Here is a 27,913-nt window from a genome sequence, read left to right as displayed (position 1 = left end):
GACATTCTCCCACATGTTAGACAGAAGGGAGATGACTGGGAGACGTTAATCAGAGTTAAGAAGGAGTAAAAGGGATATCTTTACAGTTTAAGATGGTCCTCGAAGAGGATAGTGAGTCCTTGTTCATAATTTCCAATTTGATCCAATGTTAGAACAATGTTACAGTCCACAAGAGAATGAAATTGGCAGACAGACCGAATAGTAGAATCATGGATTTTCGCCGATTTTTCAGTTCTGAATCATTCTGCTTCTCAGTTGTTCTCTGGAGACCCTTGCGGATTCTATTAGCAGCAATAATATTTCTCACAGTTAAAACATTGAACAAGATAACTAACAGGATTGGTGTAAGAGGCGTTATGATGCTAGATATCCATTCGAATGCTTTCCACAAAGGTGAAATGAGATAATCATCGGTTACAACACAGTGTCATGGCATGTTATCAATCTTATAAGCTGGTTCACTTATGAAGTAAAATGGAATGCTCCTCACACAGCTGATCACAAACACAGAGGCAATAGCCACGTTTGCTGTTTTGGCAGTGAAATATCTTGATCGTAGTTTCTGACAGCAAACAACTACAAGCCTGTCAAATGTAAAAGTGACAGTGAACCAGACTGAACTGTCAACTGCTACAATATAGGCAACATGATTTACTTTGCACACTGGAGTCAGAAGGAGGAAACTGATTGGTAGGTACATGCTATTAATCCGCAGCAATATGAAATGGATGACAGCTACTGCGAGATCCGCTGCAGCCATAGCCACCAGGTAGTGAGTGATGAATTTGGAAAGATCACACTTGCCTCGTGTCAGGATCAGAATAGCTCCGACGTTCACTGTAAGGCACAGTAAACAGAAGACTTAATAATTTGGTTGACATCATCTTGCAATACTTGTTTCCGACTTACATGTGAAACATTGTTCATTTAAAGACAGCTTTCATTGATAAGGGAAATCTGTTGAGAATAACTTATGCGATGCAGTAGGCAGGCATAAAATTCATGACATCAACAGATACAAAGATGGTGAATGAAAAAAAGAAATGCTGGAATGCTTGAAGAATTCAGTTGTCTTAAACAGACAAAAATTACCACATATTTGCAATAATTGTCTGTCAATAGTTTACCCTGTTTAACAATTTCTGCAAATCCAGGAGACTAAAATGACGTCTTGGTACGTTTTGATGGTTAAAACATCAAGATAAATTGTTGTCCTGATATTAATAATTGGTAGAACGATTAAACAATTTTGGTCTTTTAACTAATGGACTATGCATATAAAGAGCATTCAGCATGGAGACTGCACTTTTCATTAATTCATTGTCGAGCAGTCTGTGCAAAATGGAGAGTGCACCATTATCCCATTCTCACTCGTGTCAAAATGTGGAGAGTGCACAGTCATTGTCTTGACTGATTGTCCGTCCAAGGCGGAGAAGACAGCTAAGTGCAGTCATTCTCATATCTTTCACAACGACATTAGATTATGTATATCACAGTTCCACACCTACCTCCAACGCGATTCTGATACCTACATCACCCTTCTCTGCAAAGTACATATTTAAGTCCTGAGTGATCGAATCTGGTTATCACGCACAGACTGTCATTTAGATCTTCAAACATTTCTTTCATCATGGTCATAGAATCCCTGTTGTGTGGAAGCAAGCCATTCATACATCGAGTCTACACAAATCCCCAAAGGGCATCCCACTCACACCTACTTTCTACGTATCTCTATAAACCTGTATTTTCTATGGATAATCCACCTAACTCACATAACTTTTGACTGTGGGAAGAAACCAGAGCACGAGAGGAAACACACAGCCACAGAAAAAACATGCAAACTCAACACAGATAGTTGCCCATGGTTGGAATCAAAAACAGTCTCTGGTACTCTGCGGCAACACTCAGGTTAATCAATGAGTCACCACGCTGCCCACAAAGAACTGTAAATGCTGGAAATCCGAAATACAAATAGCCGTTGCAAGACAGCCTGGAGACAGTGTCACAACAATTTCTTACGTTGTGATCTGCTTTCAGCTTGGCTATTCCCTTGCCTGTAATATGTCTTTGTATTCTCTTTAATATTATTCATCAGTGTTTTTTTTTATCATGTTTCCTCTTTACTCTCCTAATTTAAGTTTAGTAAAAACCCTGGACTTTCTACGCTCCTTTGGGGCATGCATTCTTCTGACATTGCATCGCATCCATAACATTCCTTTATTAATCATCATACAACTGGACTATAGCTCCCTGGTTTGGCCTTACCACCTTTCGTAAATATTGGTACCAGGTCAGCCAACCTCTAATCTTCCAGAACCTCACCTGTGACTATCTCTGACACAAATATCTCAGCAAGGGACCCAGCAATCACTCTCCCAGCTTTCCACAGTGTTCTTGGAGTCATCTGATCAGGTCCTGGAGATATATCCACTTTTATGTATTACAAGATATCCAGCAGTTGCTCCGCTGTAATATGGACATTTTTCAAGATGTCACCATCTATTTCCCCACATTCTATATCTTCCATGTCCTTGTCCACAGTACACACGAATGCAAAATTCTCATTTAGTATCTCGACCATTCCCTGCGGCTCCACACAAAGGCTGCAGTGCTGATCTTCAAGGGCCCTATTTGCTCCTTAGTTCTCCTTTTTTTTTCCTTAATGAATTTTCTGAGGATTATCCTCAGTACTATTTGCCAAAGCTATCTCACGTCCCCTTTTTGCCCACCTGATTTCCCACTTCAGTATATTCCTACTGCCTTTATATTCTTCGAACAATTCATTCGATTTCTCCAGTCTGTACCTGACATATGAGTCCTTCTTTTTCTTAATCAAACACTCAATTTCTTTAGTCATCCAGCATTCCCTACACCCCCCAGCCTTTCCTTTCACCCCAGACAGGGATATCCTGTCTCTGGACTCTCGTTATCTCATTTCCGAAGGCTTCTCATTTTCCAGTCATTCATTTACCTGCGAATGTGTGCATCCAACCAGCTTGTGGAAGTTGTTGCCTAATACCGTCAACTTAGTCTTTCTCCAATTTAGAACTTCAACTGTTAGATCTGGTGTTTCCTTTTCCATTACTATTTTGAAACTGATAGAATAATGATTGCTGACCACAAAGTGCTTCCCCACCGACACCTCAGTCACCTGCCCTGCCTTATTTCCCAAGAGCCGGTCTTTGCCTTTCCATTTTGCTTCAACGTTCGCTACAATAATTGTGGAGAAGTTATATTTTCCTAATTGAAGCTCTGATTAAGAAAGGCAATTATATTCCACTTGACTCATACGGTCCAACAGGGAATATATGGAATAACACTCCCACATACAAATTCAATGTGTACTACATTATTTCGTTGCCTTACCAGGAATACTGACAGCAGCAAGAATTGGATAATAAATCCGATCTATCTGGTAAATTACAGGGTATCCCATTTTTTTGTGTTCCACACAGGATGCTGACGATATAAGGAATGATTTACACCGAGGATGCCTTATTTATACCGAAGATGATTGTCCACAGAGACAACCACCTTGGCAGTGAGAGCAGAGATATTAGTAACACTCCATTGCATAAACTGAATTGGCAAACTGAATCTTCAGTAATTTGTGTCAAGTAAAATATTGTCATTAATGGATCCACCAAAAAAAATTCATAATTCTATGGCAAATTCAGTTTCATTCCTTGAAATAATCGTGGTTTTGTTCGACAGTCCCATAACGAATTAAGTATGTGTTTGTCGCTGATGCAATCAATACTGTCAGTCACAAAGTGACGAACAGACGTCTTAGTACCGAGGTGGTGAACAATCTGAGTAAGGATAGGCCTGGTGCTGACTTCAATGAACTGTCTCATTAATTAAGCCCTGGATTTGATATGATGAAGAGTCTCATGAACGTTAGCTTTCGCTTTTAGTTGGTTAAATGTGTCAATAATAATGGCCGCACTCTTGATTTTGGAAAAAAATGTTCTGGTGTTGATTTGATTGACCATCTCAATAACAGCTATTGTGTCTATTTCTAACCAATTTCATAAACAATGAACCAGCTGTTAAAGTGATGAAAGCTTTTCCTTGTGGAAAATTGAAGAAGAAAGGACAGCGAAAATGTCAGGGCAACACAAATTAATGGCTCCACTGTGGACCACAGAAGTTGATAACTCATTTCTTTCCGTTTTTATTTTTTGATTCATTCTCGTTCTCTTCTGTTGACATAGGTTGTTCGGATATTAATACTTGCTTTCATTCGTTGAGTGAGAATTCGTCCTTTCATTAGCTTTGAAGATGTTTTATTGTTCTCTCAATAGGGGACTTGCACAGGAAGGTAAGTAGAGCACAGTTTGCTGTAACTGGAGACAGTTTCACTTTGATTCAATCGGGACTTGCAGAGGAAGCTGTGTAGAACACATTTTTTCTGTTACTGCTTCCTTCACGCAGGAGGGAGACATACACATCGCTTTACTTTATGATTTATTTTTGCAGGCTTAATCTCTTTCTGTGAGAACGGCTCCATACATCTATTGTTACCTGGTCAGGCGACGATGAAAAGACTGCTGTCAAACACATATTTCTTCGTTTTGAATCTATCAGCTTTTGGTTTTCTGCCTTTGCTCTCATTGCTTCTACAAAGAATAAAACTGAATAAAATCCTGAACCTGCTCCGCTATAATCACTGCAATAATTTGTTTGCACAGTATCGCTGGTTGAAAGTAGTATCTTTAAATTTTAGTCCACAGTCCAAAATAAAGCAACTCAAATGGCATGGTATTTTAGATTAACATACAGGAAAAAAAACACTTGACAGAACTCAATCAATTCAACTGCGGTTATTCTGTGGCGTTTGGTGTTCAGCAGGATCTATCAATTAGAATATTCACAAGCCACATAAAATAAAGTTGAGAAACGGAAGCAGATTCATGAGAAAATTGCATCGACAGGTTTGTCAATGCTTCATTTTTTCTCAATTTGATTTATTGATCGGTTCTAGAAGTGTCATTGCCATCAAATTCTGAAGAGGTATTCACCTTAATTTTACCAAATGAGTTAAACTGTATTAATGTCATGTCACACCATTTCACTTTAAAATATCACATCTACTTTGCTAATATCTTTGTACCAAGTCATTCCTGAAATATGCAACTCTGTAGTTTCTTTAGACAACGTCATTAAAACACAGTCACACGTGAAGAACATATAAATCAATTAAAGAATATGTTTGAGCAACTGCAGTATGCTGGCTTTGCATTAAAATAAAAACTCGCCAAAAATGACTTCTCACAAACAAGGGCAATTTATGGAGGACATGGAACAAGTGCCACATCTGGAATTCTGGCTACAAACATTTCCCATTCTTAATACAAAATGGAAAATCAGAAAAGCCATCTGAATGTAACCGTGACGTTAATGTGATGCACTGTCCATATAACAATGCTCCTCTTCCTGATTTGCTAAACAGGCACAATGACAACAATCTTCGTATTGATATGATGAACATTCTCAGTGAGAATAGTCCTGGTGTTCAGATTTTATTTTTGGATTTTCAGTATTTTTTTCTTGGTTGCTTCTTGGAGGAAGCAGGTTAACGATTATCTAAAATCTGGTGTAAGTTATCACATTTTAAATTGGATACCTATTGGAGGGTTAATTGTAGTTCGCAAATAAATTGGCAAAGCTTTTGGTGGGTTGCATTTGTCAGGACATTTGGCAGTTAATTAAAAGATTGATGGTTTGTAATCACCCAGACATGACGCACTAGTTTCTCCCCTCGAAGTCAATACTCGTCCGACACTCATGGGAACGTGACCCCGGAAGCAATTCCCTCCGGGGTCACGTGCTCATGAGTGTCGGAAAAGGAGAGTACATAGGATGAATGGTGAACTGGTGTAAGGGGCAGGGATTCGCATTTTGGGCCATTGGACTATCTTCAAGCGTGCATTTGACCTGCATAAGAGGGACAGGTTCCACTTGAATTGGAAGCGGGGGGCAACATCCTGATGGGAGATTTGCTAATACTACTCAGGAGGCATAAAACTAGTAACAGATGAGTTAGAGATGGTGCGGATTCCAAATCAATGGTGAGAAAAGAGAGAAGTGTCAGGTGACGACATTAGAGTAAGTTAAATTGTCAAGGCAGGCAAGAGCACGGCAATGAAGCAGTCAAGACTGATAAACTCAACTGCATTTATTTCAGAGGAAGAGATCTGACAGGCAAGACAGAAGAACTAACTGCACGATTGGATACGTGGAACTGCGAGACCATAGCTATTACAGAAGCATAGCTATCAGGAGGAGATGGGACTGGCAGCTTAATGTTCCAGGGTATAGATGTTGTAGAAAAGATGGAAAGGGAGGAAAAACAGCGAAGGAGTGGTATTTTTGATTGGTAATAACATTATTCTGTACTTTGGGGACAATATTTCTGGAAGAACTTCCAGTGAAGTTATTTGCGTGGAACTGAGAAATTAAAAATATATGATGACTTTATTGAAACTGTACTACAACACACCGCCCCCAATAGTGGGCAGGAATTTGAGAAGCAAATTTGTAAAGAGATACTTAAGAGGAAATCAAAACTGCAAATAGTTTAAGGAGAATCAAAAGGTATTTTACAAATGCATTAAGGGAAAAGGAGCACAACGAAGCAAGAAATCAGGCCCTTAAAGAACAAAAGAGCATCTGAATTTTGGAAGACAGGACATGGGTAAGTTACTAAATGTATATTCTGCGTCGGTATTTACTGTGGGGAAGAACAGATAGGGAACTTGGGGAGATAAGCAGTGTTGTCGTTAAAATGATCCATAAGACAGAGAACGCAATCACATGGATAAACCAGCGGACCAAATCAAGTGGTTCCCAGAACTTTGTTGGGAAACTAAGGAAGAAATTGCTGCGTCCCTTTCTCGAATATCTGTTTTACCAACAGCCACGGATGAGGTGCCAGAGGACTGAAAATTGGCTAATACGAGAGAACTATAGACCAGTAAGACTTTTGTCAGTATGGAGAGATAGGATTTACATGCATTTGGAAAGTCAAGGACAGATTACGGATTGTCAACATGGCTGCATACAAGTAACATCGTGTTTTTGAAGAAGTGACTGAGAAGACTGATGAAGGCAGAGTGACAGACTTTGTTAATCTGAACTTCAACAAGGTATTCAACATGGTTGCGCAAGGGAGATGGTACGCCAGGTTAGAACAAATTGGATACAGGGGCAGCTGGCCAATGGATTCTAAAAATTGGCATGAAAGTAAGAGTCAGAGAGTCGTGGTGCAGTGTTGTTTATTGGGACTAGAGGCCTGTGACCAGCAGTGCACCACAAGGATCAGTGCTGGGTCCAATGCTTTCCCTCATTTATGTGGATGTGAATATCGGCAGTACGTTCAGTAAGTTTGCAGAAACCACCAAAATAGACGGTGTGGCAAACAGTGAAGAAGGTTAGCTGAGAGTACAACGGGACCTGGATTAGATGGGCCAATGGACCGATAAGGAGCAGATGAAGTAAAATTTAGATAAATCTAGGGTAATGTATTTTGCCAAAGTACACAAGGGCAGACAATTTAGAGTTAATGTTGGAGTCCTGGTGTTGCCGAACAAAGACACATAAGTGCTCAGGTGCATGGTTCATTAAAAGTGGAGTCACATATTGATTGGCTGTTGACCCGTTCATTGGACAGTGCATTCAGTATAAGAATTAAGAAGTCATGTTGCTGCTGTGCAGAACATTTGTGAGGTCACTTTACAGTACTGCATTCAATTTTGATCTCCCTACTATAAGAAGGATATTGTTAAACTTGAAAGGGCTCAGAAAAGATTTCCAATGATGTTTCTGGAATTGGGTTGTTGAACTATCGGGAGAGGCTGAGTTGTTTGTGAGTTGTATCCCGGCAGCGTCAGAGTTTAATCTGAATTGATTGATTGATTATTGTCACATGTACTTAGGTCGAGTGAAAAGCTTTGTCTTGCATACAGTACAGAAGGATCATGCAATGCAAGTACATAGGTAAATAGAACACAGTAAAGCCATCGAATCATAGTCAGAGAGAAGTCCAGCACGGAAACTGACCTTTCCATCCAACTCATCCATGCCAACCAGATATCGCAACCCAATCTAGTCCCACCTGCCAGCTCCCGTCCCAAATCCCTCCAAACACTTCCTATTCATATACCCATCCAAATGCCTTTTAAATGTTGCAGTTGTAGTAGCTTCTACCACTTCCCCTGGCAGCCCATTCTATCCACACACAGCCCTCTGCATGAAAACATGGCCCCTTAGGCCTCTTTTATATCTTTCCCCTCTCACGCTAAACCTATGCCCTCTTCTTCTGGACTCCACCAACCCAGGGAAAAGACCCCATCCATGTTGCTCATGATTTTATAAATCTTCAATCAGATCATCCCTCAGTCTCCAATGCTGCAGGGAAAACAGCCCTAGCCGACTCAACCTCTCCATATAGTTCAAATGCTCCAAGCCTGACAACACCCTTGTAAACGTTTCACAACAGCTTTCCGATAGGAAGAAGACCAGAATTGCATGCAACATTCCAAAAATGGCCTAACTAATGTCCTATGCAGCCTCAAAGTGACCTCCTAACTCCTTTTTTAGATTAGATTACTTACAGTGTGGAAACAGGCCCTTAGGCCCAACAAGTCCACACCAACCCACAACCCACCCAGACCCATTCCCGAAGTTTACCCCTCCACATAATCTACAGGCAATTTTGCATGGCCAATTCACCTAACCTGCACTTTTATGGAGGAAACCGGAGCACCCATAGGAAACCCACGCCTGAGACGGGAATTGCACCCCACTCTCTAGCGCTGTGAGGCAGTCGTGCTAACCACTGTGTCACCGTGCTCCTGCGTTCAATACAGATCTGATCTCCAGCATCTGCAGTCCTCACTTTCTCCTGTATTCAATAGTCTGACCAATAAAACAAAGCATACCAAACGCCTTCTTCACTATCCTATCTACCTCCGACTCCACTTTCAAGGAGCTATGAACCTGCACTCCAAGGTCTCTTTGTTCAGCAACACTCCCTTGGACCTTTCCATTCAGTGTGTAAGTTCTGCTAATATTTGCTTTCCCAAAATGCAGCACCTCGCATTTATCTAAATTAAAATCCATATGCCAGTTCTCATTCTATTCGCTGTCCACTACAACTCCAATTTTGATGTTATCTGCAAACTTAGTAAAAATGTTTTAACCCCCGCATCCAAATAATTTCTATAAATGATGAAAAGTAGTGGAGCCAGCACCGATCTTTGTGGCACTCTACTAGTCATAAGCCTCCAGTCTGATGAACAACCCTCCTCCACCACCACCCTCTGTTTTCTACCTTTGAGCCAGTTCCGTATCCAGTTGGTTAGTTCTCCCTGTATTCTATGAGATTTAACCTTGCTAACCAGTCTCCCTTGGGGAACATTGTCAAATTCCTGACTGAAGTCCGTACCGATGTCTACCGCTCTGCCCTCATCAATCTTCTTTGTTCCTTTCTCAAAAAATCTCAAACAAGTTATTGAGACATTATTTCCCTTGGACAAAATCATGTTGACCATCCCTAATCAGTCCTTGCCTTTCCAAATACATTTGCATCCTGTCCCTCATGATTCCCTCCAACAACCACATACTTAAGGCTCACTAGTCTATTGTTCCCTGGATTGGCCTTACCACCTTTCTAAAATAATGAAACCATGTTAGTCAATCTCCAATCTTCCGGCACCATACCTGTGACTGTTGATGTCACAAATATCACAGCAAGGGACTCAGCAATTACTTCTCTACTTCCCACAGAGTTCGAGGATACACCTAATCTGAGCCTGGGGATTTATCCACTTTTATGCATTTCAATACATCCTCCACTTCCTCCTCTGTAATATGGACATTTTTCAAGATGTCACCATCCATTTCCCTGCATTCTATATGCTACATGTCCTTTTCCACGGCATGCACTCTTGCAAAATGCTCGTTTCCTATCTCCCCCAACTCCTGCGGCTCCACACAGAGGCTTGCTGACCTTCGAAGGGCCCTATTCTCTCCCGAGTTGTCCTTTTGTCCTCAGTGTATTTGTAAAAACAACTCCTTGGATTCTCCTTAAATCTATTGATCAAAGCTTTTCCATTCCCCATTTTGCACTCTGATTTCCCTCTTAAATGTATTCCTACTGCTTTTATAATCTTCTAAGGATTCATTCGATCTATCCTGTCTATACCTGACATATGCTTCCTTCTTTTCTTTAACCAATCCCTCAATTTCTCTCGTCATCCAGCATTCCCTACACCTACCAGCGTTTCCTTTCACCATAACAGGGATTTACTGTCTCTGGACTCTCGTTATCTCAATTCCGCAGGCTTCCCATTTTCCAGTCGTCCTTTTACCTGCGAACATCTGCCCTCAATCAGCTTTTGAAAGTTCGTGCCAAATACCGTCAAAATTGGCCTTTCTCCAACATAGGATTCCAACTTCTCGATCTGGCCTATCTTTTTCAATCACGATTTTAAAACTAATACACTTATGGCCGCTCACCCCCAAGTGCTCCCACTATGACACATCAGTCACCTGTCTTGCCTTCTTTCCCAAGAGTAGATCAAGTTTTGCACCTTGTCTAGTAAGTACATCCACATATTAAAATCAGAAAATTTTCTGGTGCACACTTAACAAAATCCTCTCCATCTAAACCTTTAACAATATGGCAGTCCCTCTGTTTGGAAAGTTAAAACATCCTACCATAAACACCCTATAATTCTTATAGATAACTGAGACCTCCATACAAATTTATTTCTCAATTTCCCTCTGACTATTAGGGGGTCTATAATACATCAGAGAAGGTGTCCTTGGAAGCGAGCTTAACATTACATTTGAAACTTGAGGGATCCATTCAGAACTCTCAAAACAGCAGGGAAGAAGCTCTTCTTGATTCTATTCCTCGTTGTATATAAATTTCCATAACTTCTACCCGTCGGTGAGAGATTGGAAGAGAGTAGAACCACAGTGGGAGAAGTACTTGATGATGTTAATTGCCTTCTCGAGGCTTCATGAAGTGTTGATGGTATCAGTGGATTGGAGGCTGGTTTGTGTGATGGACGAGACGATGATCACATCCTCTGTCATTCTCGTGGTCTTGGAAAATGCAGTGACTAAATTCTGCTGTAATGCATCCAGACAGGAGATTTTCTATGGGATATCTCTAAAAGGTGGTAAGAGTTAGTGAGTTTTGAGAAGTTCAGATTAAGGTTCTCGATGTAAATTTGCTCGCTGAGTTGGAAGGTTCATTTTTATACGTTTCAGCACCATGCTTGATAACATTATCAGTGAGCCTCCGGCGAGGCACTAGTGGCATGACCCGCTTTTTATTGATGTGTTTAAATTTCCTTGGGTTACTGATGTCATTTCCTGTTCTTTTTCTCAGGCGTCGTTCTCACTCAACAAGCACATTGACAATGATCCCATTTATTACGGTGATGAAACGTCTGAAAATGAACCTTCCAGACGAGTGAGCAAACAACCAGTTGGTAAGAGTCCTTGTGGACTTGTCTAATTTCCTTAGCCTTCAGATGAAGTGGAGATTTTGTTGTGCTTTCTTGGCCATTGCGTCGATATGGATGGATCAGCGCATATTTTTGGTGATCATCACTGACAGTACCTTTATGCTGTTGTCAAGGTGAGAAGGAAAATGATTCATCGAGTTATATAGATGTAAAGAACGTTAATAGACCCTTCGGTCCAACTCGTCCATTCCGACCAGATACCTCAACCCAACCTGTCAGCACCTGGCCCATTTCCCTCAAAATCCTTCCTATTCATATGCCCATCCAAATGCCTTTTAAATCTTTTAATCGCACTAGCCTCCACCATTTCTTCTGGCAGTTCGTTCCATACAGGTACCACGATCTACTTCTAAACTTTGCCCCTTGGGTCTCTTTTAAATCTTTCTCCTCTCACCCTAAACGTCTGCCCTCTCATTCTAGACTCCACCACAACAAAGAAGAGACGTTGTCTATTTACCCTATCCGTACCACTTATGATTTTATAAACCTATATAAGATCACCTCTCAGCCTCCGACTCTCCACGGAAAACAGCAGGAACATCTGAACATTTCCAAAGACCAGAGGAAGAGACCGCATACATTCACTCAGCCTTCTTCCCACAGATGCTGCCAGATCGACTGATTTCCTCCAGGACTTTTGTTTCAGAATTCCAGCATCTTTAGTTCCTTGTTTTATTTATTATGATGAAAGAATGGGCAGATAACTGAGCAATAATCAGAAAGTTTAAAGCAGGAGAGGAATGCACTCAAGAATGGAACACGGTCACCCTCCTGTAAATTACTTCCCACCCGAAAACATAAGAAGATATAATGAGGGTTTTGAGGATGTGTAGATTTTAACAAAAATTTGTACCTACTTTCAGCACAATAGCCACACCCTAAACCATGTTGCTTTAAAAAAATCCCAGGAAGCCTTTGAAAAGCTGAAAGCAACATTAACTAATGAACCAGTCTTGACTACACCTAACTTTAACAAGTTATTTAAACTGGCAGCACACACTAGCAATTTGGAGATTGGAGCAACTCTCTTACAGGATGACAAGACTGGAATGGAGAAGCCTGTGAGTTACTTTTCCAATATCAGAAATGGCATTCTACCTGAAGTTAATGATCAGCTCTCTCGTTTTGTTGACGTTGTTGGAGATGCTGTTGTCTCTACACCATGCCACTAGGCACTCTGTCTCCTTCCTGTCATTGTTTGCGATCTGCCCTATCAATGATCGGTGGGCTGGAATTTGTCCATACACTCGCAAGTGTTTCAGGAGTATACTTGGGATACGCTATGGCCAATTTGCAGGGCATCACTAATGATAGTGGAGGTGGTGTGTAGCCTATTCTTACAGATGCGTCTATGCGTCTGAAGGTCGAGGAATCCAATGATGGCGGGGGAGCCAGGACCTCGACTTCAGAGTTTAGAGATTAATTTATTTGGACTCATGGCGTTGAAGTCCGAACTGTAGTCGTTAAGCATTTCAGGTTTTCTAGGATAAGTGGAGGACCTGGACAAAGTATCTGCTGTGGACCCATTGCGCTGCTAGGTGAGTTGCAATAGGTCAAGTCAGCCTGGTTGACTGGAGTTCATGAGAACCATCTCGAAGCACATCATAATTATGGAGGTCAGATCACCGGGCAATAATCATTCGGCGCACTGCACGATTTTACTTTGGCACTCAATGATGGTCGTCTTCATAAAGCAAGTCATGACTTCAGATCATAGTAAAATCGACCTTGGATATGTACCTTATACAAGCCATTCATGATATTACAACCTTCTACAAGGTATTTTGTCTCGGGCAGGAGAGTCAAAGAACAGAGGAACTGGGACTGAGATGAGGCGGGAAAGATTTAACAGGTAACTGAGGGACATTTTTTTCATGCAGGGGTTGTGTATGTATGGAACGAGCTGTCAGAGAAATGGTGGTGATTAGTACAATTACAACACTTTATGTGTACATAAATAGGTAGGGTTTAGAGGGGTATGGGCAAAACGTTGGGAAATATCGGATAAAATCATTTTCGGATATCTGTTCAGCACTGACGACTTGGACTAACGTCTGTTACTGAGCTGTATGACTTATGACCCTATGGATAACAGGCAAGCTGACTGAACAATCCAAGAATATTAACAGACTATGCAGAGTGGTTACGAAAAAATGCATTCTTCTGTGGGACAGTCTCGGACTAGTGAGAATAATCTCAGAAAAGGTCTTTGCACAAGGATAAGAATACATTTCTTTTTTCACAGGTTGACGAATCTGTTGAATTCATTACCACGGGTGACTATCACAGCTGGGACATAATTGTTAGTCAGTAGGGAAGTCAAGGTGTACGTGGCAAACGCAGGCAACTGAAGTGCCACAAACACATTAGTTTAAAAAAAGCAGGACAGAGGCTGCTCTTGAGTAACTGACTTCGTGACTCCACAGAACTTGTGCACGTCTGTTCAGGAAACTGAAATCACTCGAGTTCGTTGATAAATATATGGGAAGCAAGAAATACATTAAACAGGCAAAGCTCGAAATATCCGTGAAATATCCTTAGCAAGTAGGACTAAGGAAAATTCCAATGCACTTTATCTGTTTATTAGGAGCACGAGGATAGCTACGGAAAGAGTAGACCCACACCAGGTAAAAGGAGAGAATTTATGTGTGGATCCATGAGACAGTAAGTAAAGCCACTAATGAGTACTTCGCATTGGTATTCAGCAAGGAGAAGGGCATGGATGATCGTAAAATTAGGGCTGCGTTTGTTTCTATTTGAGGAGATATCAACATCAGAAGGAGGAGATTTTGGGTGTCTTGAAATAATTAAAGTAGATAAAACCCCAGGGCCTGCTTGATTCTATCATAGAATACTGAGAGAGTCATGGGAGGGAATTGTTGAGGCATTGACGGTGATATTTATATTCTCTTTCGAAACAAGTGAGGTTCCAGAGGACGGGAGAATATCAAATGTTTTCATTCGTTTGAGAAAGGCAACAGCTATAATTTAGCAAATACTAGTCCAGTGAGCTTTACCTCAGTCGTAGGGAATGTTTTGGAGAAGGTTCTTAGGGTCAGGATTGACTTACCCTTTGGAAAGAGGGGACTTGTTAGAAATAGTCCACATAGCCATTTTGAAGCCTTGTTTCACAAATGTGGTGGAGTTTTTTTTTAAAGAAGTGATTTGTGGGCGGCACGGTGGTACAGTGGTTAGCACTGCTGCCTCGCAGCGTCAGAGACCCGGGTTCAATTCCCGCCTCAGGCGACTGACTGTGTGGAGTTTGCACGTTCTCCCCGTGTTTGCGTGGGTTTCCTCCGGGTGCTCCGGTTTCCTCCCACAGTCCAAAGATGTGCAGGTCAGGTGAATTGGCCATGCTAAATTGCCCGTAGTGTTAGGTAAGGGGTAAATGTAGGGGTATGGGTGGGTTACGCTTCGGCGGGTCGGTGTGGACTTGTTGGGCCGAAGGGCCTGTTTCCACACTGTAAGTAATCTAATCTAATCTGATGAAAATAATTGTTGAGGTAAAGGCAGTGGATGATGTCAACATGGACTTTACTAAAGCCTTTGACAAAATAACCCATGGTAGGCTGCCATAAAACATTAAGTCACATGGGATCCACGGTGAGGTGGTAAAGTTGGATACAATATAGACTTTGTCCTAGAAGACAGAAAGTAGTTGTGGAGGGGTATTTTTCTTGCTGAATGTGCGTGATCGTTGGTAATCCAAAAGGATCAGTGTGGGTAACTCTGGTGCTTGGAACATGTGTAAATGATTTGTGCGAAAATACCTGTGGTCTATACAGTAGTTTTTATACACACGATAAATGGTGAATGTGTGAGCAATGAGGAAGGTTCTCTTGGAATATGGCAAGTTATAAGATCAGTTGGAAAGTTGGACTGAGAAATGGCAGATGGAGGTTTATCTGAACAAGTGTGTTGTCGTGCATTTTGGATGGTCAAATACAAAGGAAAGTAGACAGTAAGTGGGAGGCCCCTTAGGATCAAAAAAATGCAGAAGGACCTTTCGAACCAAATCACAGCACACCGAAAGTGACAAGTGCCTTCATTGGTTCGGAATAGCCTGCATAACGTAGCAAGTCATGCTAGTGCTGTATAAAACTTGAGTTAGGTCGTATTTGGAGTATTATCTGGAGTTCTGGTCACTACAATATAGGAATGATAAGGAGACGTTGGAGAAAGTGTGAAAGAGGTTCACCAAGATGTTGCCTGGATTAGGGTATATTAGATATAAGGTGAGATTGTACAAACTTGCCTGATTTTCACTGGAACGTCAGAGGCTGAGATGACATACTAGTAGAATATAAAATTAAGATAGGCTTGGAGAGGGCAGATCGTGGAGTATTTTTCCCAGGGTTTTAATATCTAATACTAAGGGATATAACTTGAAGTTGAGATGGGGAACGTTTTAAGGAGATGACAAAGACAGGGTTTTTAGACAGAGGGTGACAGGTGCCAGAACACTCTGCCACAAGAATTGGTAAAAGCACATATGTAGCTTTTGCACAGACACCTGAACAGGCAGGAAAGAGAGAGGGATGGATTATGAGCAGACATGTGGGATGAATTTAGAATGATATCATAGTCAGCGCAAACATAGTAGGCAAAATTTCGATGCCAGTACTGTACTGTTCTGTGATCTCCGTTCTATGTTCTATGTTCTCCGCTCTATGCTTTACTTTCTGTGTTCTGTGTTGTATGGTCTTTGCTCCATGCTCAATGTTCTATGTTCTATGTTCTGTGACTATGTTGTCCTCTCCTGGTGATCAGTGCCATCTGCACTGACCTCTCTAGATCAATGTGATTAGGAACACCTGCACTGCCCTCTCCTGGACCCAAGTGATCAGCAATGTCTATACTGTGCATACCGGGGCCAAAGTGGGCAGCACCATCTACATTGCCCACTCCAAGTTCTAATCGCCATCATCTCAACATCCCCAAAGTCCTGACGACCAGCATCATTTGAACAAAACTCACCCAGATCCTGGTAACCAGATTTTGCACAACCCGCCTTCAAATTCCATTGATCAGCGCAGTCCACACTACTCTCGCCTGGACCATGATAATCAGTACAGTCTGCACCACACTCTAGACCTGAGAGAACCAGCACAATCTGCATTATCCTTGCTATTCGCCGAGTGACATGAACTATCTGCAACACCCTCACTCAGCCCCCAGTGATCAGTACAGCCTGCACACTCATAACCCAGGCCACAGAGAACAAGCACAATCTGCACCACTCTCACTCAGACCCTGGTGACCAGCACAGTCTGTACCATACTCGCACATAGCCCAGTGATCAACACTATCTGCATCACCTTACTGCAGACCCCGGTAATCAGTGCAATCTGTACCAATCTGACCCAGACTCTGCTGATCAGCACCATTTGCACGACATTCTCCTTGATCTCTCCATGATGATACAACGATTTTGAGAGGCTTATTTGTCCTTCTTTTGTTTGAAGAGAGACCTAAGGCAGAGGTACTGAGCACTCTTCCCAGAACCTTGCCTGAATCGTGAGGTCTTGAGTTCCTTTTATCAAGTTGAAACAATTGAAGCAGACTGAGTGAGTCTTGTCATGCTCTCACAGAAACAGGATTTTCAGTTTCTCAGTTTTTCAATACCAGTTGCTGATATGGTCTTGTTTCCTTCTCTTCATTTTAGTTAAAACCGGGAGATCAGCTTCCTACTGTTGGAGCTCCATTTGAGACAATCTGTTTTTTTCTGAATTTGCCTGTTGCCAAGGCATTGTTTACGGAATGTTACTTAAGTGGAACAGAAGGTTAGCAATAGTTACTGTATCTATTATTTCATTAAGCATTTCTGTACAGTTGCACCTTAGCCAATCTTATTTCTTCTTTTGTTGTAATTTGACTATTGTCCATGAAAAAAATTGTGTTTTCATTAACATCGAGTAATTTGACAAATCGAATTGCATCTGGAAAGCAGATAGTGTAATTGACATTTTATGAGCTGTGGAAGTAAGTTAGTCTTTGATAATGAGAGATGAGGATAACAATAATTCGGATGTAATATTGCGAGAGAAGATGGCAATACGTGGAATTCATGGTGAGAAGCGCAGTTATCGCTGAGAAGCGCAGTGATCGCTGAGAAAAGTAAATTTGGAGAGTTCAATGAAAAGTCGAGCGGTGTTTCTACGAGTGATAGAGAAATTCTCGGTTCCAGAAACACAGTTGATCGTTGGAATGGTATAACTGGAAGACAGGTGGAAATGATGCAAACTGTGGTTGAGAGACCTGTGGAAAATGTGAATACACATCCAGTGGAAAATAATGATGACTATCCTTTGATTTTTCTTGACTGTGTAGGAACAAGATTACAAAGCTACAGTTTGAAGCAGGAGGAGAAATGTAACATACGGAGAGTCTGAACAGACTAGGGCTGTTTTCCCTGGAGCGTCAGAGGTTGAGGGCTGACCTTATAAAGGTTTACAAAATCATGAGCGGCATGGTTAGGATATCGTTGGTGTCAGGGAGTCCAGAACTAGAGGGCATTGGTTTAGGGTGAGAGGGGAAAGGCATAAAATAGACCTAAGGGGCAACGTTTTTCACTCAGGGCGTGGTACATGTATAGAATGAGCTGCCAGAAGAAGTGGTGGAGGCTGGTACAATTGCAACATTTAAAAAGTATTTGGATGGGGATATGAATCGGAAGGGTTTGGAGGCATGTGGGTCGGGTGCTGGCAGGTGGAACTAGATTGGGTTGGGATATCTGATCGGCATCGACGGGTTGGACCGAAGGATCTGTTTCCATGCTGTGCATCTCCATAACTCTATGACTGTATTAAAGGTAAAGAAGTTGAAGTTCATTTTTCAGACACCATGTTTGATCGAATGGTTCAGAAAACAGACAAGAAAACATTGAGGGTAAAATGCATTTTATGAACTCAGAGAAATTAACTTAATTACAACAGAAAGATGAAAATCTAATGCAGTTGTATCAAAATGTGTACAGAGAAAAAATCTCACAGTATCATATAATGTAACTATTTTAATAATATGGTCTTCATGGGAAAATGGAGACCATCACGTATTCAGGTGGATGAGAAATGGGCAGAACGTCAACATGTTGTATAACCAATGGCAGACATGAAGTGTTCCGGGTAGCACATGAATTACCAACAAAACTGAAACCAAAATATAAAAACTTTTTTAATCACCTGGACTGCGTAAGGCTGTAGTAGACTTTTGCCAGACATTTCATACATGCCAGAAAATTGGAAAACCTCAGGCAGCGATGAAACCAGCACCTTTAATGCCCATTGTCACATTGTAAGAACATATTACAAGGATTTTAATTGACTATGCATGATCCCAGCCTAAAACAAAAAGTGGGATCAGTATGTACTGTCTATAATTGATGTATCTATCACAGGATTGCAGAGGAGTTACTCAATTTTCTTACTAGATACGGACTACCCAGAGGTACAATCGGATTCATGTCAAATTTGGCACCAAAGTTATTCAAGGAAGTTATAGATTGCTTCGGAATAACACAGTTTAAAGCCGCTGCATGCCATCCAGAATCACAGGGAGCATCAGAATGGTGGTATCAAATTTTAAAGACCATGTAGAGGACTTAAAGTTTAGAGGATTGGAACAAAGAATTTTTATTTGTCCGTTTTGCAATGAAGGATGCACCAAATGAATCTATCCAATTCAAAACATTTGAATTAATGTTTGGGCATGAGGTGAGAGAATCACTGAAATTAATAAAGAGAAATTAGTGAGTTAGAGGTCAGAGATCACGTATTTGGAATAAGTTTCAAACTTTAAGGAAAGATTAAACAAAGCGGGTGAGTTGGCTCGACAGCATTTGAATGTTGCGCAGGATGTGATGGAACAGGAAACAGACAAGATATCAAACGTTAGCAATTTTGCTAGTGGCGAGAAAGTGTTTGTGTTACTACCAATGGGAGGAGAACCGTTCAAAGCATGGCTTACTGGGCCTCATCAAATCGAAAGGAAATTGAGTGAGTTGAAATATTTACTAACAACACTGGGTAGAAAGACATCTCGCAGTATACCAATGCTCAAAGGTTATTGTGTTAGGGAAGGAAAGCAACTGGAGAATGTGTTACTTGTTAAAGTGAAGAACCAAGTTCAGGTAATTCCGAATTACACATTCCTCAAATTAATTTGGAAAATGAGGAAGTTCTCAAAGATTGGGATAAATTGTAGAGTTACCTTCCAGAGGAAAACTCAAGTGACCTGAAAGAGTTATTGCAATCAGATGGGGAGATTTGTGGGAATTAGCCAAGGAATAACCAAATTATGCACGATGAAGGAATAGGAAATGCTGCTCCAATTAAGCAACATCCTTCTTTACTTAATTCTACAAAGTTGGCTCAGGTTCCAAAAGAGGTTGAATCAAAGTGAATTAGAATGAATTGCAGTGACCGCAGTTCACACATAGTCATGGTGTGAAAATTAAATGGCGCCCAAAAATTATGTCTGGACTATCACAACGGCAATACCATTGCAAATCAGATTCATATGCTGTTCCACATTCAGAACACTGTGTTGTGAAGCTCGGACAAGCAACGTATATTTTTAAGTTCGACTTACTCAGATACTGGCAGGCAACTTTATGCGTAAGAATAAAGGAAATTTCGGATTTCGTGACACTGAATGGTTGTACTAGTTTCAAGTTCTACGTTGTGCCATGAGAACTGTGCCAGCCACATTTCAACGACTAACTAATAAAGTCATTCACGGATTACCCAATTGTGTGGTGTAGATCGACGACTTTTGGAAGAGACATTTGCAGCATCTTCCAGAATTGGTCATTCAACTTTAGAAGACAGCCTTTGTGGTAAACGTGGTTAAGAGTGAGTTCACAAAAGCCCAAGTCATGGTCCTGGGCCATGTCCCTGCACATGGACAGATGGTCCTACGTGATGTGGAAACAAAGATTACTCAGGAGTATTCTGCAATATTGACGAAAAGGAAGTAGTACAGTTCCTGGGATTCAGTTTTTATTGCCAGTATTTAGTACCAAATTTTAGCAGTGTAATTTCTCCACTGACTGACGTATTGCAGTGGTGCAGAAAGTTTCAGTGAACGGAAGACTGTGAGAAGGCATTGACAGCATGAAGGCTGTGTTAACCATTGTCCCCAGTATTTGCCACTCCTAATTATGCAAACACATTCAAGGTGGCTATTAGCGTGCGTGATATGGTTGTTGCTATTCTACTCTTGCAAGAAGACGATGAGGAGTTCGAAAGACTTATCAATCTCAGAAAATTGAATACACATCTACAGAAATTTCTCAGAGAATCAAAGTTTTTAGGGTTTGTTTTAAGAGTAGCAGTTGCCTCAAGGGTATTGAAGAAGTGGAAGTTGTCTATTCCCTGTCTCATTTAAAATTGACTGCTGAGGTTTCCCTTCCTGCTGCTGGAGTTCCATATGAGACAGTCCGTGTTTCTGTTGTTAAGATTGTGTTTATGGGATGTTACTATATTAGAACAGTTAATTAGTAATTGTTACTATATGTATTATTTTGTCAAACATTTCGATACAATTGCAACTTAGTCAAATCTTTTCTTTTTTTATAATGAAATAAATATAGTGGATGAATAAACTCTGATTTTCTTAATGTTGAGTAATTTGACCAATTGAATTGCATCTGGAATGCACCACTTCGTGTTTACCCTCATAATAGGAAATAGGGAAGGTCGAGGCTATCTTCTGAACATATTTTCACGGGGTTTGGCCTGCTCCATAATATTCAGAACCATCTGACGTGCGATATGACAAGACACTGGTCATCAGCAATATCTGTACAATTCTATTCCAGGTCTTGGTGATCAACATCATTTGTACCACATTATCTCACACCCTGGTAATCAGCACCATCTGTATCGCCCTCTCCAAGTGATCAGCAACATTGTTAACACTGACTGCACTGCACTCTTCTGGGGTCGAGTACTCACTATCACCTGTCATGCCCTCACTTGACCCAACTACACGACAATTTCCCAAATCCCACTGATTAACATTATCTGCACTGCCATCTTTATGATTCCAGTGATCACTATCGTCTGCACCGCCTCTCCCAGCAAATAGCGCCGACGAGACTGCCCTCCTCCAGTGTTATTTTCATGACAGGTATACCTTTCCCCAGACTCCAGTGCATACTACCATACGTGTTGACCATGTCTAAGGCCGAGTCTGTTCAGTTGGCTGCAAACCTGATTGGTGATACAGAGTGATACAAACAGCATAGAGTTTCTTTTTCTTGTCATGCAGTCCTTCTCAATGTAGCCCTCATCTGTGGCAAGCTAACATTCATCACCAGACAACTTTCTCTACTGATAGGGTAGAACTATTTTCCTGTGAGCTGTGGTGGCTTTTACTTTTACATGTCACATCATATCGAGTATACATTCCTGTCAACTCCTGATAACTGCTGGCTCTCATGTTAGCAAAACTTCCATCTAAAAACTCATTGAGATTATTCAATCCACTGCTCTCAGGAGTAGCAGAATGCAGACATGGTAAAATTCAGCTGAAAATGGATACACTCAAAATGACATTGTTCTGAATAGTTCCAAAAAAAGTGACATAAGAACATATATGCATAAAGTTTTGAAGGTGGCAAGATTAATCGAGAGAGGGGTCAGATAAACACCTCAGGATACTGAAGTGATACTGAAACGTTATAAACTTACAGTGGGACTCTTTTTGTGGAGGTATCACGGATTAGGGCAGATTTGCTTACCCTCGAAAAGGAAAATCTGTTCCAATTTTCAAATCGAGCTGGTGTCCCATAATTAATCTCATTCGCAAATTCAAAAGAACTACACGCCCAAAATGTAGCATTCAGACACAATATAAAACTCGAATATAAATTAAGGTAAACTTCTGAAAATTTGCCTTAAAATAATTTCGGGTCAAGTCCAAGATCACATGCAGGCTTGGATTTAATTGACAAAAGTACAAAGTTGTGTGTTGAAAAGGAAATGAAAGAATGAATAGAATGTTCATTGCCAATCATATTCTCTCACGTCTAATATTGGAATAAAATGAGTGGGAACGGATTTTTAGAGACTAATGGAAGTTACAAGGATTGCAGGGGGTATAGTTACACTTTGAGATAATTCTCAACAAATGTTCACGTGGAGGACAGTAACTCTGAAACTAAGATTTCCAAGCTAATTCATTGTAAGAACAAATGTACGCAGACTGCCTGCCTTGGTAAGGGTGCAAATGTGCGAATCCAAGCTCCGTGCTTTTCTTTGAAAGTAGACAATAAAGTCAATACAGGCAAATAATTGTTTACTTCGAATTTGATTGTCTTCTGGTTTCTTTTGTCTGCAATTTTAACCTTTTTACTGAGGTGAGCAGTTTAGGAAGCAAATGGCGTGCCATGAAATGTACTATGGAATAGAGCTTAAGGATCTAGTAACAGTGTTCAGCATCATCGCATCTTTATGTGAATGAAATTACTATATGCTAGTGCATGCCCTTGTCCCAACAACCATAAATATATTTGGAAAATAAACATTGAAATATTCAATTTTAGATTCACCTGAATATTGATATATTCCAATTAACATACGCATTCTTAGGTTTTGATTTCATGTCATGCACACGTTCAGACTCCCATTTATGCAGTTTCACACCACTCCAAAATAATTGGTTACTTATATCCAGTTATCTAAAATGCTGTTGACTACTATAAATCTTCTACTTAACTTTCACCTGACTTCAGACGTTTCAAAATTATAAATGACATTTAAAATTATAACCTCTGATCCAGGTCGATTCTATTTTTCTGCCATTTACATATTCTCCCATTGAGAGTGAATAAAAACTTCACACCAGTTTTCAGCTCCTCTCTGAATTTACTCTGAGTCAGACCATAGATGCAAGTGTTTGTGCAGCAACTGAGAAGCTGCAGCATGAACCCAACTTGCTGTGTAATGTAAATCGGGTTGCTATAATATTTGTCCTTGTAAAAATAATTGATCACGGGCCAATTAATTGAATGTATGACATGCACAAACCACAAGAGTATGAAATTGGCAGAAAGACTAAAAAGTAAAATCATGGATTTTCTCCGACTTTTCATCTCTGAATCATTCTGATGATCAGTTGTTCTCTGGAGACCCTTGCGGATTCTATTAGCGACAATAATATTCCTCACAGTTAAAGCATTGAACAAGATAATTAACAGGATTGGTGTAAGAGGCGTTATGATGCTGTCAATCCATTCGAATGCCTTCCACGAAGGGGAAGTGAGATAATCATCTGTTACAACGCAGTGCCATGGCACGTTATCAATCGTATAAGCTGGTTCACCTATAAAGTAAAATGGAATGCTCCTCACACAGCTGATCATAAACACAGAAGTAATAACCACCTTTGCTCTTTTTGCAGTGCAATATCTTGATCGTAGTTTCTGACAGCAAATAGCTACAAACCTGTCAAAAGTGAAGGTGACAGTGAACCACACTGAACAATCGACTGCTACAATGTACGCAACAACATTCACCTTGCATACTGGTGTGAGAAGGAGGAAACTAATTGGTAAGTACATGCTATTAATCCGATGCAATATAACGTGGATGACAACCACTGTGAGATCCGCTGCAGCCATGGCCACCAGGTAGTGAGTGATGCATTTGGAGAGACCACACTTGCCTCGGGACAGGATCAGAATCGCCACCAGATTAACTGTAAGAAGCAGGAGGCAGGAGACTTAACAAATTCACTCATATCATATGGCAATATTTGTTTTGTGCTTCCAAATTCAATTTTGTTAATTTAAAGACAATTTTATTCATGATTCAAAACCTGTACAGTATCGGAAACTAATTTATGAGATGCAATCATTAGGAATAAATGTCATGACATCAACAGGCTCAAAGATGATTCATAAAAAAATTCTGACATGCCTGAAGAATTCGGTTGTCTTAAACGGACAACAGTTATCACATAATCGTTGGCAAACATAATATTTTCTAAACTGTTTCATTCTGTGTACTGCTGGTTTCCACATGCAGGAGTCGAAAATGTTGTGTAAGTTCTCCTTCATATGTGAAATCAGGACAGCACATTGCCATCCTAAAAGCAATGATTCGTGCAACGTTGATATTGCACTGCTCCCCCCACCCCTTTTTTTGCCTCATGGGCTGTGTCATTGGTGAGCGTTCAGCTTGGAGACTGCATTCTTGCCTTGTGGGACAGTCTGTGCACTGGAAAGTGCGCTGTCATTCTGTCATTAATTCCAGGTGCACCATGGAGTGTGCACGAGCTCTATGTTGGCTGACAGTCTGTATAGGGTAGAGAAGCCTGCTAAAATCAGTTACACCTTCTCTCTCACAATGTCAATTATTTCAATTATATCACAGTTCCCCCCTCCCTGATTTCTATACCTGCATCGTTTTTCTCTACAGTGAACATAGATGCAAAGTACGATTTAAAACCTCAACCATGACTTCTGGAACTGTGGCTGCTGGAAGTCTGAAACAAAGATAGAGTCTGAAAGGTATCCTGATCTTACCCAACAATTTTTATTTTGAGCCCGACCGTTTCCTTGTTTATTCTGTTGCCTTTTATAAACTTACAACATACAGTAGTTTTAACTTTTCCTTAATAATACCCACCAGTATTCTTTTCATGACCTCTCTTCGCTGTTAAGATTTTAAATGAAAGAAGCCTTTCTGTGCTCTTGTACAGATTGCTCTCTTCTGAGCACTTTGCGTCTGACACAATATTCCTTTATTTTGCCTTGTGCAATACTGTACATCCTTTGACATCCAAGGATTTTGAGACTTCTTTTTTTTTTACCTCGCCATTCTCCTTTACTGATCACGTTGGCCCATGTCCTTGCAAGATCACCGTTTTTTTCCTTGCATTCCCATGCCACAGATGGATTTTTCATGTGCGTATATGCTCTCGGTCCACGTTTGGCAGGTTATGTTTTATCAGATAAACATTTACCATCCTTAACATCCTAATTTTTAACCTCCTGCTATCACCAAAGTTATTTTCCACTTCTCTACCTATAATTTGCATGATTTCGTTCCGCAGCACTGTCCATTATTTATCAGGCCTTGTACATGCTCACTTAAGAAGCCCTCTTGAACACCTTTCAAGAATTCTGCCGCCTCTAAGCCTTTCGCACTTTACCTATCTCACTTATTATTGGGGGAATTTTAATCTACATCTTCTTTACACTTCTTGTCAATTTGCTTCCATATTTGTCTTTCCATCTCATTCAGGCTGCTGACACATGTACAATGTACTGCAACAATGTGATTGCTGACGTTTTTGTTCTTAATTCAACCACATAGCCTCATTGAGGAAGTATCCAAGGTATCTTACCTTACTGCATTCACTAACATCTTGATCAATATTGCAATATCACGCGTTTTTTCTCTTGCAGATGTACTTCTGTGTCTTCAACCGATGTTCAAGTACCAACATCTGGTGTTCAAGCAGGTAAAATCTATACTTCCGAAAGGAGTGGCCTTCTAGTTTGCCAAGAGGATTTAAGAATTCCCATGTATTACTGGTTATGATGCACAAGGTTCTGAGCTCCCCTGCCACATCGAGTCTTAAACATACTTACCTTCTGTAAACTTTATTCTCTTTTCCTTACCCTGCATTTCGCTTAGTTCTGTCGAACACACATTGCCGAATTCCTCTTCAGATAATGCAAGAAGCATATAAGCTGAAATCAATGGCGTGTACATAGAGAAAATTGTGCATAGAAGTCAAACATAAACTCGAAATAAAGTTAAAAGCTTTGTTACTTCAAACGATGCACATTTGACAAATGTAACCCACCAAAGGACATGAGGAGATTAAAGGGACTGATCGATTCCTCATCTAGTATTTCTTTTAACTCTGAGCATGAGGTTTGAACAATATCAATGTTGCCTCAACATTCGCTTCACATTTAGAGCCATGATACTTTTAAATTAAAACTCATATTAAGAAAACAAAACAATTACAGAGATGTTCTTGATATATGGTAGTGTGGCTAGTCCTTTGGGTTGCGGCACGTCCTCGTTCCGTTGTCTTTCCCTTAGGCATCTGTTGATGAAATTGCGAGGATATCCGTTTTTGGCGAATACCTTGTATAGGTGTTCGTCTTCTTCTTTTTGCAGTTCTGGTGTGCTGCAGTGTGTTGTGACCCTTTTGAATAGTGTCTTGATGCAACTTCATTTGTGTGTATTGGGGTGGTTGCTTTCATAGTTCAGGACTTGGTCTGTGTGTGTGGCTTTCCTGTGTACCTTAGTGGTGAATTCTCCGTTTGGTGTTCTCTGTACCCTCACGTCTAGGAATGGGAGTTGGTTATCCTTTTTTTCCTCTCTCGTGAATCTCAAGAACATCTCTGAAATGACAGCCAGACTACTGCGACCACTAGGACTTATAACAGCACACAAACTAACAGCCACACTCAGACAACAACTCACCAGAACGAAGGACCCGATACCCAGCATGAGCAAAACTAATGTAGTATACAAAATCCCATGCAAGGACTGCACAAAACACTATATAGGACAAACAGGAAGACAGCTAACGTTCCGCATCCACAAACATCAACTAGCCACGAAACGACACGACCAGCTATCCCTAGTAGCCACACATGCAGACGACAAACGATATGAATTTGACTGGGACAACACTACCATTATAGCGCAAGCGAAACAAAGAACAGCCAGGGAATTCCTAGAAGCATGGCACTCATCCACAAACTCCATCAACAAACACATCGATCTAGACCCAATATACTGGCCACTACAGCGGACAGCTGAAACTGACAACCGGAAGCGGCAGGGACTGGCCACTATAAATGCCGGAGGAAACACTACAGAAGCGCTTCACAGGAGGCTCCCAAGCACGAAGGATGTCACCGAGACAGGGGATGAAACGTTTGCAACAAAAACTTCCAGCTCGGCAAACAGAACCACAGCAACGAGCACCCGAGCTACAAATCTTCTCACAAACTTTGAACAATCACATTGCAATTGACTCACACTGCCAAATAGGGAATTCATGATATAACACTCCCATATGTACGTTCAATGTATAGTACTTTGTATCATTCTCTTACCAGGAATACTGACGGCAGCGAGGATTGGGTAATAAATCCGATCTATTTGGTAAATTACAGGGTATCCCATTGCTTGTGCTCAACATAAATGCCTGCCTTGCCTGACAAGTACTCTAACAATATGTACAGAGAATTACTCCGAGGGAGCATTATTTATAACAAACAGGATTGTCCACAGAGACCGTCAGCTCTGCACTGTGAGCAGAGCTATTAGTAACACGCTAGAGAACCAAGTGAGTTGACACATCACCATTGCTTGATCAATTCACATTCA

At 40.8% G+C, this 27,913-nt stretch overlaps 1 protein-coding gene across 1 annotated transcript; it reads right to left on the bottom strand.

Moving 5' to 3' along the window:
* Window positions 1-427: 427 nt before the first annotated feature.
* On the bottom strand, window positions 428-27,709 carry LOC148141039 (putative G protein-coupled receptor 139). The gene is made up of 3 exons (XM_087979057.1): window positions 27,640-27,709; window positions 23,358-24,248; window positions 428-837 (listed from the first exon to the last, which is right to left on the bottom strand). Exons 1-3 carry the CDS (start codon window positions 27,707-27,709, stop codon window positions 428-430), a joined length of 1,371 nt encoding a protein of 456 aa, XP_087835183.1.
* Between the last annotated feature and the right edge of the window lie 204 nt (window positions 27,710-27,913).

Source organism: Chiloscyllium plagiosum, unplaced genomic scaffold (assembly GCF_037043375.1).
Source record: "Chiloscyllium plagiosum isolate Xiang-an unplaced genomic scaffold, Cpla_swu_hap1 HiC_scaffold_35, whole genome shotgun sequence".
NCBI lineage: Eukaryota > Metazoa > Chordata > Chondrichthyes > Orectolobiformes > Hemiscylliidae > Chiloscyllium > Chiloscyllium plagiosum.
Note: the sequence above shows the minus strand (reverse complement) of the source record. Positions and strands in the feature narration are given on the sequence as shown.

Coding starts and splice junctions, on each gene's coding strand:
- LOC148141039 (XM_087979057.1), bottom strand. CDS start 27,709: ATGGGATACCCTGTAATTTACCAAATAGATCGGATTTATTACCCAATC. Junction 24,249..27,639: donor CGCTGCCGTCAGTATTCCTG/GTAAGAGAATGA, acceptor TGCTTCTTACAG/TTAATCTGGTGGCGATTCTG. Junction 838..23,357: donor CACTCTCAATGGGAGAATAT/GTAAATGGCAGA, acceptor TGTGCCTTACAG/TGAACGTCGGAGCTATTCTG.